The 18,498-nt window shown below is 52.7% G+C and overlaps 1 protein-coding gene across 6 annotated transcripts in view; it reads left to right on the forward strand.

Moving 5' to 3' along the window:
• The window catches only part of MECR (mitochondrial trans-2-enoyl-CoA reductase), a 35,801-nt gene extending 22,050 nt beyond the window's left edge, over positions 1-13,751 (forward strand). For 2 of the 6 annotated variants that reach the window (XM_068967627.1, XM_068967629.1), the window contains 7 exons: positions 3,285-3,428; positions 6,005-6,107; positions 7,357-7,459; positions 8,736-8,809; positions 11,361-11,421; positions 11,551-11,623; positions 13,470-13,751. In XM_068967627.1, the coding sequence (XP_068823728.1) occupies positions 3,285-3,428; positions 6,005-6,107; positions 7,357-7,459; positions 8,736-8,809; positions 11,361-11,421; positions 11,551-11,623; positions 13,470-13,627 (716 nt within the window). In that variant the 3' untranslated portion in view covers positions 13,628-13,751. Of the gene's footprint in view, positions 1-3,284; positions 3,429-3,571; positions 4,155-6,004; positions 6,108-7,356; positions 7,460-8,735; positions 8,810-11,360; positions 11,422-11,550; positions 11,711-13,469 lie in introns of those variants that run through there. The other 4 variants (XM_068967626.1, XM_068967628.1, XM_068967630.1 and 1 more) reach the window with 3 other exon arrangements.
• Positions 13,752-18,498: the final 4,747 nt, after the last annotated feature.

Genomic DNA, 18,498 nt, shown 5'->3' on the forward strand with positions numbered 1-18,498 from the left:
GAGACCCAGTTTCAATCCCTGGGTCGGGAAGATCCCCTGGAGGAGGAAATGGCAACCCACTCCAGTCTTCTTGCCTGGGAAAATTCCATGGACAGAGGAGCCTGGTGGGCTGCAATCCATGGGGTGGCAAAGAGTCAGACATGACTGGGCACACAACACATACTTGATTCACAGCGTTGTGCCAATCTCTGCTGTGCAGCAAGTGACTCAGCTGTACAAATACAGACATTCTTTTTTTTAATACTCTTTTCCATCATGTCTTATCATAGGATGTTGAGTGTAGTTCCCTGTCCTGTACGGTAGGACCTTGTTTATCCATTCTAGATAGAAGAGTCTGCATCTACCAACCCCAGACTCCCAGTCCATCCCACTCTCAGACGCCTCGCCCTTACAGCCACCGCAGAGCTGTTCTCTATGTCTGTGCGCCTGTTTCTGTTTTGTAGATAGGTTCATTTGCGCCAGACTTTAGATTCCACATATAGGTGATATCCTGTGGTGTTTGTCTTTCTCTTTATGAGTTACACTTCACTTATTGAAATAATCTCTAGCTGCGTCCACATTGCTGCAGATGGCATTGTTTCGTTCTTTTTTCTGGCTGAGTAGTATTCCACTGTGTATGCGTGCCACGCCTTCTTTATCCATTCCCCTGTGGATGGACATTTAGGTTCTTTCCATGTCTCGCTGTTGTGAGCAGTGTTACTGGAAACAGAGGAGTGATGTGTCTTTTGAATGATAGTTTTGTCTGGATGTATTCCCAGGAGGAGGATTGATGGATCATGTGGCAGCGCTATTTTTAGAGTTCTGAGGCACCTGCATACTGCTTTCCAGAGTGGCCGTACCAGCTTACATTCCCACCAGCAGTGTAGGAGGGTTCCTTTCTCTGCTCATGCTCTCCAGCATTTGTTCTTTGTCGACTTTAATGATGTCCATTCTGACCAGTGTGAAGTGGTACCTTATTGTAGTTTTGATTTGCACGTCTCTAGCAATTACTGATGTTGAGCCTCTTTTCACGTACCTACTGGCCATCCGTACATCTGCAGCAACAAAGTGATCTTAAAGCGTAAATCCAATCACCTCAGACTTACTTTTAAAATTAGAAGCTTCCTGTTCACTAAAATCCATTCCTCACGCCCTGACCCAGAGTACAACACGTCACATAGAGTAAAGTTAAGTATTGTTCCATGAAACTTTGGCTTCTGTTAGGTATGTGTGTGTGTGTATATACGTAAATGGACTGAGTTAGAGTGTAACACGCAGTTACTGTGGGTCAAGATCTTGAAAGTGGTACTTCCCTGGTAGTTCTGATGGTAAAGTGTCTGCCTGCAATGCAGGAGACCTGGGTTCAATCCTTGCGCCAGGAAGATCCCCTAGAGAAGGAAATGGCAACCCACGCCGGTATTCTTGCCTGGAAAATTCCATGGATGGAGGAGCCTGGTGGGCTACAGTCCATGGGGTCGCAAAGAGCTGGACACAACTGAGCAACTTCACTGGTTCATGACGTCCATCCAGCCAGTGCCACATCGGCCGCATCTCTAGCCACTCTTCCCACCCCGGTTTCCCCGCCAGTGTGTATTTGTCCTGCTCCGCTCCTATCTCTGTCCTGCCTCAAGAGTCTGCGCTTCTTACTTCCTGGGAATGTTTGCGGACTGAGTGGCTGCATCTCTGGCCTTCACCTCTCAGCCTGTCCCCTCCTCAGAGAAGCTGTCCCTCGCTCCTCATGTCTGAAGTCATCTTCTCCCCCTGTTTCTCTCTCCCTGTATAACTTACAGCGCTCACACTTGCTCATTCCTGTCTCTCCTGTTCTGCTCCACTGGAGCGAGCGTCCCATGAACACCAGGAGCACATTGTTGTTCAAGGGCCTGGCTCACAGCTGGTGTAGGATGAGTATCTGCCCAGGGAGCCAGGTGACTCGCAGCAGGTCACAGCCTCGGTTCCTGCCCTCTTGAGTGAGCCGTTTAAACTGGACATTTTATTATTCTTTTGTCTGGAACTGGAATGTGGGTTGGGGGTTCAGTTCAGTTCAGTTGCTCAGTCGTGTCTGACTCTTTGTGACCCCAAGGACTGCAGCACACCAGGCCTCCCTGTCCATCACCAACTCGCAGAGTTTACCCAGACTCATGTCCATTGAGTTGGTGATGCCATCCAACCATCTCATCCTCTGTCATCCCCTTCTCCTCCCGCCTTCAATCTTTCCCAACATCAGGGTCTTTTCAAATGAGTCAGTTCTTCGCACCAGGTGGCCAAAGTATTGGAGTTTCAGCTTCAGCATCAGTCCTTCCAATGAATATTCAGGACTGATTTCCTTTAGGATGGACTCATTGGATCTCCTTGCAGTCCAAGGGACTCTCGAGTCTTTACCACAGTTCAAAAGCATCAACTTTTCAGCACTCAGCTTTCTATATAGTCCAACTCTCACATCCATACATGACTACTAGAAAAACCATAGCTTTGACTAGATGGACCTTTGTTGGCAAACTAATGTCTCTGCTTTTTAATAGGCTATCTAGGTTGGTCACAAATTTTCTTCCAAGGAGCAAGTGTCTTTTAATTTCATGGCTGCAGTCACCATCTGCAGTGATTTTGGAGCCCAAAAAGATAAAGTCTGTCACTGTTTCCACTGTTTCCCCATCTACTTGGCATGAAGTGATGGGACCAGATGCCATGATCTTAGTTTTCTGAATGTTGAGTTTTAAGGTTGGGGGTTAAGGGGCCTTTTTTCCCCAGTTTACAGGATTGTTTCATTTCCTGTATATCACGTAACCTGTGCAGCATCTCTTGGGGAAACCACCCAAAGCTCTTCTTGCCGGTGTCATCTGCATATTAGAGTAACCAGAACTCAGTCACTGTGCTCAGACTAGCAGACCGGCAAAGCCAGGGCCCACACCTAGGCCTTCGACTTCGACCTGCATGCTTTTTCCATAATACAATCCCGAGTCACCCTGCCTTAGGTGAGAATGAGGCCTGAGCGGGAACCTGGGGCTTTTGCCACTTCTCCTGCCCCGATAATGATGTGGCTCTCTCACCCTCAGAGCCCAGTGGTTTGAGATCCTCCACCTCCTGCTGTGTGACACCAGCTCAGTCTCCCCGGTCACTCATGTGGGGTTAACAGTCTCCCTAACGTAATTATCACCAGGGCTCAAAGACATTCAGAAAGACTTCAAGGGTTTCTTTTTTTCCCTCCAAGGATTCCTGAAGCCCGCTGTCCTTGGCGCCTGTCCACCAAGGAGGGGGAGCTGGGGTTGGGCGTGGAGGGGTCCTTCCTTACTCCCCTGGCCTCCCCCCAGGAACCTGGCGGACCGAGGCTGTGTTCAGTGAGGAAGAGCTCATCACAGTCCCAAGTGACATCCCTCTTCAGTGCGCCGCCACCCTGGGCGTCAACCCCTGCACAGCCTACCGGATGCTGGTGGACTTTGAGCGGCTGCAGCCAGGTAGGCGCCGCAGTGGGCCAGCAGGCCGGGCTCTCCCGATTGGGATGTGACCCACGTCCCGACCCCCAAGGCCTGGGAACTTATGGGTGAGGGCCCGCGAGGAAGACGGCCCGACCTGGTGAGTGTGTCTTTTGTTGCTTTAGGTGGAAGGATGTCAGCTTGGGTCCTGGAAAACAGGTGGAAACCCCACGGAGGAGCACACCCTGGAAAACCGCTGAGGGGCCACATTCCCTCGAGCTCGGGGTGGAATTCTGCTGCTCAGCAAAAATCGTGTGGCGCTGTGCTGAGCTCTGGGGCTGCAGAGCTCAGACAAGACAGACACAGTCCCCGTGTTTTCAGTAAAATGCTGAACTTAGCGTTAATCTCGCCACTCAGCACAGCCAGAGCACTTTCCCGTCCACATACGTGCCCTCCCATGCATCGCCCGTCAAATGCACTGGGCTGCCAGAGTGGCGAGCTAAGGGCCCCAGTCGGCCTCACCAACTGGCAGCTGACCTCCTGGATCAGCAGACCCTTCATCCATGAAACAGGGAGGCAAGGTTCTGAGTGCTCACAGAGACATGCCGAGCAGCCCTCAGCCCAGGGCCTCGCCTACAGCACGGTACAGGGGCGCCCCTGGTACCATCTTCCCTCTTGATAAAGGAGGAACCTGAGGTCCAGAGAGGTAAATTATTCACCCGAGATCACTCAGCGAGGAAATGACAAAGCCAGGTGTTTTATTCAGGGATTCCCTGAAAGCAGAGCCTAAGACAAGGACTGAGGGCAGATGGTTCCCTGGGGAGGTGACCCCAGGGAGCAAGAGTGAGGGACTGGGGCCAGGGACAAGGAAGGGGGAAAAGCCAGTGAAGGCTGGTTCCCGCCACGGGCTTCCAGGGCCCAGTCCTGCTGGGCAGCCTCCAGAGACCCTCACAGAATCCTGCTCAGAATTAACCTCCGAGTGACAGGAGGCTGGGCCAGTTACCCACCGCCTCCCGTCCACCATGGTTGCAGGGTTACCCTGCACACCACACATCCAGGAGCAGGCAGGGCCCTAGAGATCGCCCAGCCCATCTCTGTCGTGCTGACAAGGCGACTGAGGTGAGAGATGTGGGAGGGTGGTCGGCTGAAAGCCAGTGCCAGCTTCCTGCAGAGACAGATGCAGGCCCCCCAGCTGTGGCCAAGCAGCCTTGGGTCTCTCTAGCAGAGAAAGCCAGCAGGTGTGATCTGGGACCTTCGCTTGAATCCCAGTGCAGCAGAGGCCGTGGGCGCCTGCGTCCCCTCCCCCCAGGCCCCTCTGGTTAGGACTGTCGCTGTCAGGTCCAGTCAGGCCATTCTGGCACCACCCAGGTCAAGTGCCGACACCGTGGCTCCTCTTTCCTGCCCCAGGGCTGGCATGAAACACGTGATCCTGACCTGTGGTAACACTGTCCTCCAGTACATAGACATGTATGAATATACATGTAAGGGAAACCAGAGTTTCATGGAACAGTATTTACCCTCACCATGTGTGATATACTCCACTATTTTTTATTCTATTTTCCTCAAATTTAACCATTAAGAAAAAAAAAGTTCACAACCCACTAGGTTGGTTTCATAACCCCTGGATGGGTGACAGTCTGTAGGCTGACCCTAGCTAAGAATGATGAGCCTGCTTCTTCCAGAAAGTCCTCTGTCTCTAGCATGAGGTCCCTGCTGCCTCTCTAAACCTAGCTAGCATTTCAGGGGACTGGAGCCCCTCCCTAGACATGATGGCCCTGGACTCTAATGAGGAGCACCCCGGTGGTTGCTCCTGGGACCCTTCTTATGGAGAAGAAACTGAGGTTCAAAGAGGTCAGGGCTTGCCCCGCCCCATTCAGTTCTAGTTACAGTTGGTAAAGAAGCTGGGGCTCAGACCCTGGTACATCTCATTCCAGAGCCCATGCTTTCCCAGCACAGCCCACACCTCCCTACTCAGCTCAAGTGCAAAGTTAGGCCTGGGCTTTGATCACAGACCCCGACTCAGGAGCTGCCAGTTTCTCCACTGCAGCTCTAATCCCATTCCAAGGCAATAGCGCATCTTCCCTCAGGAAGCCACAGGCTGTTGATCGAAAGGGACTGAGCTACAAACTGTAAGTCGAGGCTGACCACAAGCCTTAACAGAGTTGGCTGCAGAGTGCCGTGGGAGGGCACGGGGGAAGAATCTAGGAAGGCTTCACATAAGAAGCCACGCAGGTTGCCATTTCCTGTGCTTTTAAGGTATACAGGATTTCAAAACAATGGGAGAGAGAGGAGACATTGCAAACCAAAGAAAGGACCTAAGCAGACTTGACCTAAGAGCTGGGAGGAGGATGATACAAAATCACTGACACAGCAGGGGCTAAGTTGCATCCAGCGTGAACTCTGAGTTGCCAAATCCTGGCAGGCATCATGGGTGCTGTAGAAGCTTGGGGCGCCCTGGAAGGAGAGAGCAACACTGCCAGGACTGAGAAGGCTCAGCAGCCAGGTCCTGGGTCCCTTCAGAGTCTGAGAACTCCACCTCTGACCCTCTAATAGGATCCTAGGCTGAAAGCCCTTGACCTGTTACAGATCTCGACTTGAGTCTCTTCCCGGCCCCACAGGGGATTCCGTCATCCAGAATGCATCCAACAGTGGAGTGGGGCAAGCGGTCATCCAGATCGCGGCCGCCCTGGGCCTGAGGACCATCAACGTGCTCCGGGACAGGTGCGTGAGAAGGCCTGATCCCAGCCCACCACTTGGGCCTTTCCAGCCAGGCACCCGCAGGTGCCCATGTCTCCACCAGGTGGCGCCCTTGCATAAGCGGTCCTCCTTTCCTGCAGCTACTGCTCGCTAAGGGCTGAGTTAGCCTCCAGCCCTGAAGTCCAGCGGTCTGGGGCTGTAGGATGGTTTAGTCACTAAGTCGCGTCCGACTCTTGCGACCCCATGGACTGTAGCCCGCCAGGCTCCTCTGTCCATGAGATTCTCCAGGCAAGAATACTAAAGTGGGTTTGCCATTTCCTTCTCCAGGGGATCTTCCCGACCCAGGAATCAAACCCAGTTTCCTGCATTGCAGGCAGATTCTTTCCCAACTGAGCTATAAGGGAAGCTCCGGGGCTATAGGATGAGTGACTGAAATGTAAAGGGAGGGCAGGAAGGAGGTAGAGAAGGCCCTCATTCCCAACCTGAGTTTTTAAGATGCTTGACTTCTTATAAGCCCATGTTTTCAAAACCACAGTTCACACTTGGGAATGTTTAAAGCTGTATTTCTATCTGTGAACTGACTAACCCAAGGCCCCTGTTTCCCTTGCATTTGTGTGATGCCTTGAAGTGCACTAAATACAGATGTGAAGGAGACGGGGCAGGTTTGTCATCAGAGAGAGGAAGCCACTTGCTCAGGAAGACACAGCAAATCAACGACACACTTAAGTTTCCTGACTCTTTCTCTCTCCAGCGTATCATCCAGCCTCCTTAAGTCTCACTGTCCACATACGTGGCTGTGTCCATCAGGGAAGGCCAGCCTCATTGGGAGAACTGATACTCGCTCCAGTTCCCCATCCCCTCAGTTGTGCTAACAAGAATTGCTCTGTTTGCCTTGGTAAAGAGGCACAAAGCCACTCGTGGGCCAGGGTGTGTTTGCACAACACTCTGAAGAGCCTCTTGAAAAGACAGGGGGAAAGGAGGAGGAGTTTGTCGTTTAAATAGAAGAAATCAGGAAGTGAACCAACTCCTCCCTGGGCCAGATGGTTTCTAGCGTCCTTGGGACCAGTAGGAGCAGTAGCAACCACCCAGCACTCTCTCACACCAGTGAGAAAACTGAGGCCAGGAGATGCTGGAGTGTGCTGAGGCTGGGTGGCTGGGTCCAGCTTCCCACAAAGAGAGACTCGGGTTCTCACACCTGTGGCAGAGGGGTCCTGGGGGCCTCTGGTGGAGAAAGTGGGCAGATGTGACCGACTGGATTGTGTTTGGTTTCCAGACCTGACCTCCAGAAGCTGACCGACAGACTGAAGAATCTGGGGGCTGACCACGTTGTCACAGAAGAGGGACTAAGAAAGCCTGAGATGAAAAGCTTTTTTAAGGTACCAGTGAAAACGGACCAGGCTCATCCCGCCTGAAGAAAGGCAGTCACTTGAGTTCAGAAAGCTGGGCACTGGCCACTGATTGTCTCCAAAATCCCCCCTCCATCTCCCTGTGGCTGGGGAAAACCCATTCCCTCAGCCAGGGGACAGCACACAGTAAGTGCCCAGGGGCTGTGAGGGGACAGCGTAGAGACAGACAAGGTCTAGGAAACCCCGCCTGATTTGTCGTTTTGAAGGTTTCTGATGGGCTCCATCAGCCCACACCGCCGACGTGAGTCTCAGAGCTGGGAGAGGGGCACAGGAGGGAAGAGAAAGGAATGAAGTCACGTTTCACGTTTATGAGGCACCTGCCGTATGTTTTTTACCTGAAAATCCGCACAGAAGCTCTACAAAGTAGGTGCCATCTGTTTTATAGATGAGAAAATGAAGCTTGGAAGAGACAAAGGACTTTACCGAGACCACACAGTCAGAGGCAGTGAGGAGTTTACCCAGACCGCACAGTCAGACGTGGTGGGGTCGGGGCTGGCCTAAGCCTCTCTAGACTCAAAAGCCCCTCAGCGTGCCCGACACCTCACAGCGATCAGACACATCCCAGGCTCTTGCCACTGACTCCTGGCGGGGCAGGACACATACTCACCTGAGAGCATTTCTGAAGCAGTAGGTCAGCATGTCTGATACTGACCAACCTGTAAGTGCCGAGGAGAGGGGACATGAAGTCTGTCAGAACACAGCACAGATGCCCTCTGTCTGTTCTTTCCCAGAGGTGAGTTTTGAACAAAATCCTCCCATGGACAGAGGAGCCTACCGGGCTACAGTCCATGCGGTCGCAAAGAGTCTGACACAACTGAGCGACTCAATAACAACACTGCTGATCCATGGGCTTCCCAGGTGGTGCCAGTGGTAAAGAACCCGCCTGTCCAGGCAGGAGACGTAAGAGACGCGGGTTCGATCCCTGAGTCGGGAAGATCCCCTGGAGGAGGGCATGGCAACCCACTATAGTATTCTTGCCTGGAGGATCCCATGGACAGAGGAGCCTGCAAAGAGGTGACTGAGTATGCCTAAAACAGATAACAAGATTAAGCTGGTAAAGAAAAGGCCCTCCCCAGACTGAGTTTGAAGGCCTGAGGGTCCTACTTTTTCACTCCCTCCAGACACAGCCCTTGGGCCAGGAAAGTGCGGTTTGGAGCAAGCTTCAAGCCACTCTCCCCTTCACCCCCTCCACACACACTCCACCCCACAGAGGGGTAGCTCACTCACTAAAGATCTCGTTTCCCAGGACATGCCCCAGCCACGGCTTGCTCTCAACTGTGTCGGCGGGAAAAGCTCCACGGAGCTGCTGCGGCATTTGGCGTAAGTCCCTCAGCCCCTCGGGTCCAGTGCGCCGGCGCCCTCCTGAGCTGTAGCCAGGAGGACCACCAAGTGACCAAGTGCCAGTGGCCAGTGCAAGCCAAGGCCAGGTCAGCACACCCCTGGGTAGGAAGATGGGACCCTTGTCCCATCCCAGTTATCTGGACCCGCCCCTTCTCAGCCTTCTTTACAGATGGCCCAGAGACCCGTCTGGCTTTGTTTTCCCGGGGACCCCAGTAGTAACTGCTGGGCCCTCTGTGAAAGGGGAGCAGTTAAGGGTTCATAACCTAGGGGCATCTGCAAAAGTCCTAGCATATTAGCTTTTAAAAACAGATTCTAATTTTAAAGGTAACATTATGCTATTATTACAAAACATCTTGAAAGCATGTAAAAACACAAAGGAAAAATTAAGCACAAAACTGACCTACCGTCCCGCCACAGAGAAGGATAAGCATCGTTGACAGTGTTGACAGTGTACGTCCTTTCATCCTTTTTTCCTTTCATATAAACTTCTCGAACGGAAGGGCGCCTTAAGGGACACCTCCCAACTAGAGCACCAATGTTTGTTAACTCCTGTTTGCTAGCACTCACTATAGCCAGGGGTACCAAGATGGCTGAGCCACCGAGGGAACCCTCTAGAACGCACAGGCTGGATGGGAAGATGGGTCATGAGATCAGAGAGCTGTGGTAACAACAACAGAGCGTGAACCACGCGGCAGACTGTGCAGAGTGTGTGACGTTCCCCTCCCACAACCACCTGAGCACGGGGTACCGCCCCCATCCCCATCCAGACAAGGCCCGGAGAGGGCAGGCAGCTTGCCCGTGTGGCTGTGAGCCCGAGCACACCTCTTCACATGACTCCAGGCAGCCTCCGAGGCCAACCGCCATCCCTGCGTGGCCCGTCGTAGGACAGAGTCTTGCTCAGGGGTCACAAGTGTAGGCTTTGGAGTCACAAAGGCTGCTGCTCACTAGCTGGGGATCTATGTGATCTAGGCAATACATGAAAAATGACCCAAGCCTCAGCCTCTTCATCAGTCAGATGGGGGGATATAAACCTTTTCTACCTCAGAAGGTGAGTATAAGGGGCTCTGAGGTCCGCACAGAGCGCTGTACAAGTGAGAGGTGGGTCCGCGCTTTCTCGACTGTGAAAGAGGCATCATCAAGGTCCTCCCTTGGGGTCATTGGCCAGCACATGTGAAATGCTCAGACCTGTGCCTGGCACATAGTAAACACCCAGTCAACAGTTGTTTCTGATTTTTAAAAAACAACTCTATTTTGTACTGGGGTATAGCTGATTAACAAACAATGTTGTGATAGTTTTAGGTAAAAAGCGGACTCAGCCATACGTGCATGCATGTACATGTATCCATTCTCTCCCAAACTCCCCTCCCACCCAGGCCATAAGCGGTAGCCATTCTGATTAAACCCAGTGTAGTGCTAGTCCACAGAGGGAGGGCTCAGCGCCGCTCCCTGCCACAGGAGCTACTTTCCAGAGCCAGGTGGCAGATGAAGGACCTGAAGGCCAAACTGGCCCCCAGCCTCAGGGACAGAGTTCCCCACCCCTCTCAGCAGCTTCTGCCCTTCTGGAGTTCGCCAAGCCTCCGTGGTGTTGTCCCAGAGTGAACCTCAGCTCATCCTGCATCAGCAGACTCCTGCAAGAGCTGGGGGAGCAGGGAAGAGCACACAGGTTGTCAGGCACGTGAAGACTTAGCTTAACCCTTTTTAAATGACACAAGCCCCTCTCTCCTGTAGGACCACTGAGGGTGTCAGACAGCAGGTCCTGACACTCACCATCGTCCTCTGCACCGTCCACAACATCCCTTAGCATCCCAAGCTGCTTCCATCTCACTAGTCCTTTGACTGACAGCTCACTGGTCCTTTGAATGAGAGTGCCCAGAGAGAGAGGCAGCATGACCCACTGCCTGCTGCCCAGGGTCACCCAGGCACATAGTAAACACCCAGTACACAGTGTTTACACCCAGTAAACAGCCGGAGCAGAGCCCAGCTGGACTCGGGTCATGAGCTTTGCTTAGGGAGCACTCTTCCCTGCAGCTCTTCCTCAAAGCCTGGGCACGAGCTTCAATCAGTGTGCTCCCCACCCTGGTTAGACATCCAGGTCATCGGCAGGGGGTGTCTGCTTGCTTCTTTGTTTTCTGTTGTTTTTAATATAGATCCTTGCCCTGATCCACTATGGGAATCTGTAATTTTTTTTTTTGAACCCTTCCCAGGAATTCTGGGGGCTTCCCAAGTGGCACTAGTGGTAAAGAACCTGCCCACCAATGCAGGAGACGCAAGAGAAGAGAGTTCGATCCGTAGGTCGGGGAGATCCCCTGGAGGAGGAGATGGCAACCCACTCCAGTATTCTTGCCTGGAAAATCCCGTGGACAGAGGAGCCTGGTGGGCTATATAGTCTATAGAGTTGCAAAGAGCCGGACACGACCGAGCACGCACGCACGCAGGGTTTCTGAGAAAAAGGTTCAGGAACCAGGGTTGGAATAGACGGTGCTGTGACTCTGCCTGTACCTGTGACCACTCTGTTCTCTCTGCTCCTCAGGCCTGGAGGAACCATGGTGACCTATGGGGGAATGGCCAAGCAGCCTGTCATCGCCTCCGCGGTAAGCCGGGGTCTGAACACCACAGTCCTCTAGACTCGGGCAGTGCCCCGCCCCTGGGGGAGTCTATCCCTTAAGCCTGAAGTTCTTGCCCTCAGAGCACCTTAGTGTGTGTCCTTCCTATTTCCACAGAGCCAGCTTATTTTTAAGGATCTCAAACTTCGGGGCTTTTGGTTATCCCAGTGGAAGAAGGACCACAGTCCAAGTGAGTGGATGATAGCCCTGTTACCAGGGGTCACACGAGAGGGCAGCGCCTTCTCAGAAGTGACCAGCGACCCTGAGCCCGGAAGAGGTGATAAGACCCCCCACCCCAACCCCAAAACAGGATAAAGGATAACAGCCTCTAGAAACAGCTACAGTCAGCAAATAGTTGTAGGCTAAAGTGGGCTTGTCCTCAAGGCAACCACATTGAACAGGACAGCTCCTGCTGCCCTCGCAAGGAGCTGACAGTGGGGAAGACTGCCATGGAGGACAGCCCAGTAAAGAGAACAAACTCTGGCTCCAGCCTGACTGGGCTCAAATCCTGCGTCCACCATTGCTAGCTATAGGTTCTGCCGAGCCAGCTATGGGACATCAGGCAAGTTGCTTAACCTCTGCCTTGGTTTCAGTGTCATAATTGTTGGGACGTCCCTGGCAGTCCAGTGGCTAAGACTCCCCTGCAGGGGGTTGTCGTTGTTCAGTCGCCAAGTCATTTCAGACTCTTTGCGACCCCATGGACTGCAGCACACCAGGCTTCCCTGTCCCTCACCATCTCCTGGAGTTTGCCCAAGTTCATGTCCATTCAATTGGTGGTGCCATCCAACCATCTCGTCCTCTGCCACCCACTTCTCCCAGCATCAGGTTTTTCTCCAGTGAGTCGGCTCTTCCCAGCAGGTGGCCAAAGTATTGGTGCTTCAGCTTCAGCATCAGTTCTTCGATGAATATTCAGGGTTGATTTCCTGTAGGATTGACTGGTTTGATCTCCTTGCTGTCCAAGGGACTCTCAAGAGTCTTCTCCAGCACAGAGGTCCAGTCTCTGATTGGGAAACTAAAATCCCACATGGCCTCAAGTCTCAGTCAAAAAAAAAATTTTTTTTAACAGTCGTAATTGTTTAAACTATTGTTAGCAATGTTTCACAGAGACGGAAACTGAGGTTTAGAGTGGCTAAGTTGCTTGCCCCAAGTCATCCCCACCTAAAGAGTGTGCAGCCAGGATGTGAACAGCCAGTCGCTCTGACTCGAGACCCTGAACCAGACACACTCTCCTTCCTCTCCCGGAGGACGGGTTCCCCAGAGTGTGACCACCATCCTCCCAGGCTGAGCCTGAGGAATGAAGTGGCGATCTCCTAGTGAAGGAGATGGGAGTGGTCCTATGAACAGGGTGTTTCAAGCAGAGAAAACAGCATGTGCAAAAGGCTATCAGAGAGGGTGGGAAGCTGGTTGTGACCAGATTATGAGAGGCCTGATAATCCTCTTTAAGGAGCTCAGACTCTATCTTAAGGGGAAACAGGAAGCATGGACAGTGTTTCAAGCAGGAGATACAATTCAGTGTGAATACTGAACGAACTGATGTCTATGAAAAAGCACTTCTTAGGCAAGGCCTTCACTTCTCATTTTCTTCTGCCATCCTGGGTCCCTAAGTGGGAGGCAAGCCCCTGGAGGGGACCCTGCTGGCCTCAACAGGAAAGGTCCTGAGGGAGTCTCGGGCTCTCAGGGAGGCTCTCTGCCCCCAGCAGAGCTCATCTGTCTGTGCTGGACACTGCCCACCCCCTCTTCCTCCTCTGGCTTCCCGCCCTCGCACCATTCAGGACTCCCAGCTATACCCAGTCAGGTTCTGTGGGTCTGAGCCTCTCAGCCACCACTCTGCCTGCCTGTCAGCTCCTGGGGCCACTGCCTGCACCCTATCCCCACCCCGGCTCTCACTATCCTGAACGCAGGCGGGAACCAGGCTGCCTCCACAGCCGCCATGCCCCGGCCAAGCCTGGGCCTCTCGCCGTGGGGCAGGCCTCCCTGGAGGCTGGCCCCAGCTCCCGCCCGCCTCCCACCTCCCCGGGCCCTCCAACCTCCCACAGACCAGTTCAAGGAGCTGATCCTTACGCTCTGCGATCTCATCCGCCGAGGCCAACTCACAGCCCCCGCCTGCTCCGAGGTCCCGCTGCAGGACTACCTGTGTGCCCTAGAAGCGTCCACGCAGCCCTTCGTGTCTTCAAAGCAGATTCTCACCATGTGACGTGATAACCCCAGAGCCAAGCAGGAGGGGAGATGGATCAGCAGGACTGGTTCGGGCCCTCCCCCCACCCCCCAGTTGGGCCTCCACCGTCCACAGGCTGCACCTCTCCCCACTGTCCCTTCTGACTCAGAGAATTGGGGGGCCAGCCTCAAGGTATTGAATAAAGTCTGAACTTCCTAGGAGGAAAAAAAAAACACAAACCAACAGAAGTCCTCTCTGGAGGAGGACCATCCCCAGGCACTCACCATCTCCCAGCACGAAGAAGCCGCCCTCTGCCTGTGCCCCAGCAGCATGGCCCTGTAAAGCCACGCCTGGGCAGGACGGGCAGGGCACAGGAGCCAGTCAGACAGATCTCTGCCCTCCAGCCGTGCCAGCCCACTGAGGAGAACCTTCTAAAAAGGAAGGTTTGACTCATTCTCAGGTGGCCTGCAGCTCTGTCTGGGGCAGGGGGAAGGATCAGCTCCAAAGAAGAGCAAATGCCAGGCTGAGAAATCAAGGAGATGGGGTCTCTCTCAGTCGCTGGACCATGCCCGGGGCACTTCCATTCTAACTAGGGAGACAGGCACATCAGTGGTTACACCTGAGGTCATTTTACCCCCAAGGGACACTGGATTGCCATAATTGAAGGGCTGCTGCTAGAGTCTTGTGAGTAGAGGCCAGCAATGCCGGCATCCTACAGAGCACAGCACAGTCTCCGTCAGCAAGGGCCCATCAGCCCAAGTGTCCACAGTGCCACCGTGGAGAAACCCCGCATCACACCACAGGTCCCACAGTGGTTGTCATAGTGATGCGCACGCTAAAGAAGACCATGTGAGGTGCTGTGAGCACCTAACCGAGGTCCTGTCCTAGACCTCCTTCAGGGGAAGCTTGAGAGCGGGCCCTGGGCAAGGCATTGCTTTATTCAGACAGTGAAGAACTTGACACGACGTGACTTTTTGGTGTTTTGCTTCATGATCCACTCACCCAAAGCAAAGCACTAGAGACTTGAGAGTGTCCCCTTCATCACCCGGCCCTCTGTCCCTGAGCTCTAGAGCCTCACTGGGGTGGACTTACTGAGAGCCCACTGCGTGCCTGAGGCCAGGGCTGCCTATGAGTGGCGTGGGACTGGCCCACAAGTAGCTTTATCTACTCATGAGGCCACTTTACGGAGGTGTTCAGAGGGCCTTGGGGACACAGCAGCTCTGCCTGAGGGTTTAAGGAAGGCCCCCCACCCCAGAAGAAGTATGGTCACAGCCAGTCTCTAGGCCCAGCAGGAGGAGGTGTCCCAAGCAAAGCCAGCAGCACACGAGAGTCTGGAGGCCCAGGAGAGCCTGCCCGTTGCGGAACTGCCAAGGGGCGAGTTAGAGCTGCCACCGTGTATGTAGGGGTGTCGGAAGACTGAGTTGGGAGCCCTCCTTCACAGCAGGAAGGCTCAGGACTTGCCCTCAGGACACGGGGAGGAACTGGAGGGGTTAAAGCAGTGAAATGGTGGGGAAACTGGCTCTGAAAGCTACGGGACGCTCCGGTTTAGTTGCGCTCCAGCACGTACATGGGCCCCGGCGTCATCCTCCTGTCTTCGGGAGCATCGTGTGTGTGCTCTAGAGAAAAGGATTCGGCTTCAGCCTGGGACTGCGAAAGGTCTGCAGGTGCCCTCTGGGTCAGATTTGCCACCTTGTACACCTGGGCTCAGAATCAGCCCCAGTTCACCCAAATCTCTCCTGTCCTTGAGGTTAGTGGGACAGATGATTTGTGCAGCTGGTCAGTGTGGGCAAGTGCAGAAAGTCTGAGGGAGGGGGAGGCCACCCAAGGCTACGGGAGTGAAGGTTAGGATGAGGTTTGTCAGGGGGACTCCAAAAGCTTGGGCTTAGGGGCTCTGATGAGCCTAAAGCCGTGGAGACGGATCTGGCCCCTAGTAGAGACTTGGGGGCAGACAGGAGGGAGGAAGGTTCATAATACCACAGCACAGTTAGAGACCTCGTGGGTGGGGGAAGGGTGTGCAGAGTCCCCTGAGATTAGCACGTTTGGGGGTCTGGAGATGATTTGGGGCGGGGGGTGGAGGGGGCTACACCATGTGACATGTGGGATCTTAGTTCCCCAACCAGGGATCGAACCCATACTCCTTGCATTGGGAACATGGAGTCTTAACCACTAGGGAAGTCCCTGGAGTTGACATTTGCCCTGGGTTTAAAGGATATTTTCTCAGGCAGGGAAGGGAGACAAGCATTACAGACCAAGGGACAGGTTTAAGTTAAGGCAGAACATTTATGTCAGAATCTACTCCTTTACCCCCAATACCATTCTACTTCTAAGAATTAAGACTGATGACTTTTAGGTGGGGACTGGGAGGCTGGAATAAACATTTTCCCCGCCCCCTAGCAGCTGACAAGATCTGGCCCATGTGATGTAAGCAGAGGTGGGAGGTGTCTGTTTCTTGAAGTGAAGTGAAGTGAATTCGCTCAGTTGTGTCCGACTCTTTGCGACCCCATGGACTGTAGCCTATCAGGCTCCTCCATCCATGGGATTTTCTGTTTCTTAGGAACCTCTTTAAAGTAAAGCTGGCATCCATCCTGTACATTTTCCTTCCCCTTCCACTTTTCCCCTCGCCAGGAAACAAACATGGAATTTGCATAGCCATCTTTGACCATGTTGAGAACAGAACAGCAACAAAATCAAAGGAGCCTGGGTCCCTGAGACCCAGAAACCCTGACTGCCCACCTCAGGACTTGAGAAATAAGCTTCTGTGCTATTTAAGCCCCTAGTGTTTGGGCTTCCTCTGAACCTACTCCTAACTGATACATATTGTCTGATTTAATTTATATTGAAATCATGTCAGACCATCTGAAGCTGAAAATTTTCACAAAATCACAATCTGAGCAGTGGCAGTTTGTGATTACCAGCTAAGGAATTTGAACTTTACCCTGTGGGCAGTAGGGAACAAAAGATTTTTGAGCCAGATGATCAGAACTGCGCTTTAGAAAAATCCCTCTGGCAGCAAGTGGGGGGACAGTTTAGAGGCGCTAAAGAAAGATAATCAGAAGCTCCCAGATAAGGACAGTCTCCCTAAATTCTGAAGACCAATATAGGGATTACCAATGTTTAATGAGGCCATCAAAGGAAAGGAGCCTAAGACAAAACTGTCAGAAGAGAATGGATCATCTCTTACTTAACAAGCATGGGGGGTGGGGGGGGTGGAATCCAGTACAGGATATTGTTTTTAATTTTCAGGGCATGTGGAGTTGGGACAACTCTTCTAGCCCACCAAGTAAACAATATCCTTTTTAAATGGTGGAAGGAGGAAACTTTGGCTCCAGGAGACTAAAAGATGGCAAACGGTCATGACCTAAACCACAGCCTGGGCACACCTGAAGCTTCATGCCTGGCTCTCCCTGTTGTCTTCCAGTAGCATCCACCCTGCAGCTGCCTACAGCCACGCTATAATATTGATGACTGTCTGGCGTGTTGGGACACCAGTTAACCCTGCTTTCCTCAGGGAAAGACTGAGGCCCAGAAGGAAGAGTTTCTTGCATTAACCTGTGGGCGTTAGGCATCTCAGTCCTGGTGCCTCGCAGCTCTCATGCTCAGCCCTATGGTCACTGGCAGGTTCCATGCCCTGGGCAGGATGCTGGGCCCAGCCAGGACAGCTGCAGGAAATAGTAGAAGCAGAGAGACTCGGTCCTGGCACAGCACCTGCCTGCAGGTGAAGGCAGGAAGATCCTGGGAAGACAGAGGTGAGCTGACACTATCTGAGGGGGAAGAAAGCTCTCCCTGTGTCCCTGACATTCTGCAATGTTCAGACATTTCCACTCGCACTGTCATTTGATTTTTATAGCTTCCCTGTGTCATTGAGGTTTTACTATCACCACTTTTCCAGAAGAGAAAGAGAGGAGGTGAGCTGCTCAAGGCCGCACATCAGGAAGCAAGCTGGCACCACAAGCCAGGCCCCCTGACCCTATCCGGTCACTGGGCCAGTCAACCCCCGTTCCTTTGGCCCCACAGTTGGCCCTGAGTTCCCTCTTTTCTCAGGACTCCTTGATTTTGTTCAGTGATAACATGTCACCCAGTTTCCCTGAGTCTACGTCTCACGGAGAAGCATGAAAAAAATAAGGAGGCCATTGAAGCAGTCCAGTTGAGAATTCATTCAGTAAATATTCTGAACACCTGTTATGTAAAAGGCACTGTCGACGGTGCTAGGGATACAGCAGGAGACAAAAAAAATCCTGGCCCCGACACCAGAAGCCAGTGAAGGCGCGAATAAGCGAGGTGCGTGGGAGAAAAAACTACAGTGGTTTCATAGTGGCAGGGATGGGGGTGGGAGGGGGGAGGTACTCGAGAGAAGGTGGGCAAGGAACATCTGAGCCCTGAATAAGTCAGCCAAATTTCCAGGCTGGGGGAACATGTTTAAAGCCTGGTGTCTGAACAATATGACGAGGCCTGAACTGGCTTAGTAAGTGGGAGTGGAGAGGAGTGGATTCGTGAATACTTACATGGAAGGAATAACAGGATAGAGTGAATGGAGTGTCCGAATGGAGTAGCACCTTGCTGGAAGGAGATGCCCAAGTTAGGGAGCTCTTAGAGCTTGAGGGTTTTAGCGGTTGAGCAGATAATATAACCAACCACCAAGGTTAGCACTTCAGAATACTATGATCCTCACACTTTGCTAATCAAGATTACAACATAAAAATCAGTTCTAAAAGTAACAGGATAGGGACCTCCTTAGGGGTCCAATAGTTAAGACTCCAGGCTTCCAATGCAGGGGGCAAGGTTGGTTGGATCCCTGGTCAGGGAACTAAGATCTCAAAATGCCCTGTGGCATGGGGGGGAAATTTTTTTTTTTTTTTTAAGAATAAACCATGGGAAGTACTTTTAAAAAATTTTTCTAAGCTCAGAGTGAG

The sequence above is a fragment of the Capricornis sumatraensis genome, chromosome 3 (genome assembly GCF_032405125.1).
Source record: "Capricornis sumatraensis isolate serow.1 chromosome 3, serow.2, whole genome shotgun sequence".
Taxonomy (NCBI): domain Eukaryota; kingdom Metazoa; phylum Chordata; class Mammalia; order Artiodactyla; family Bovidae; genus Capricornis; species Capricornis sumatraensis.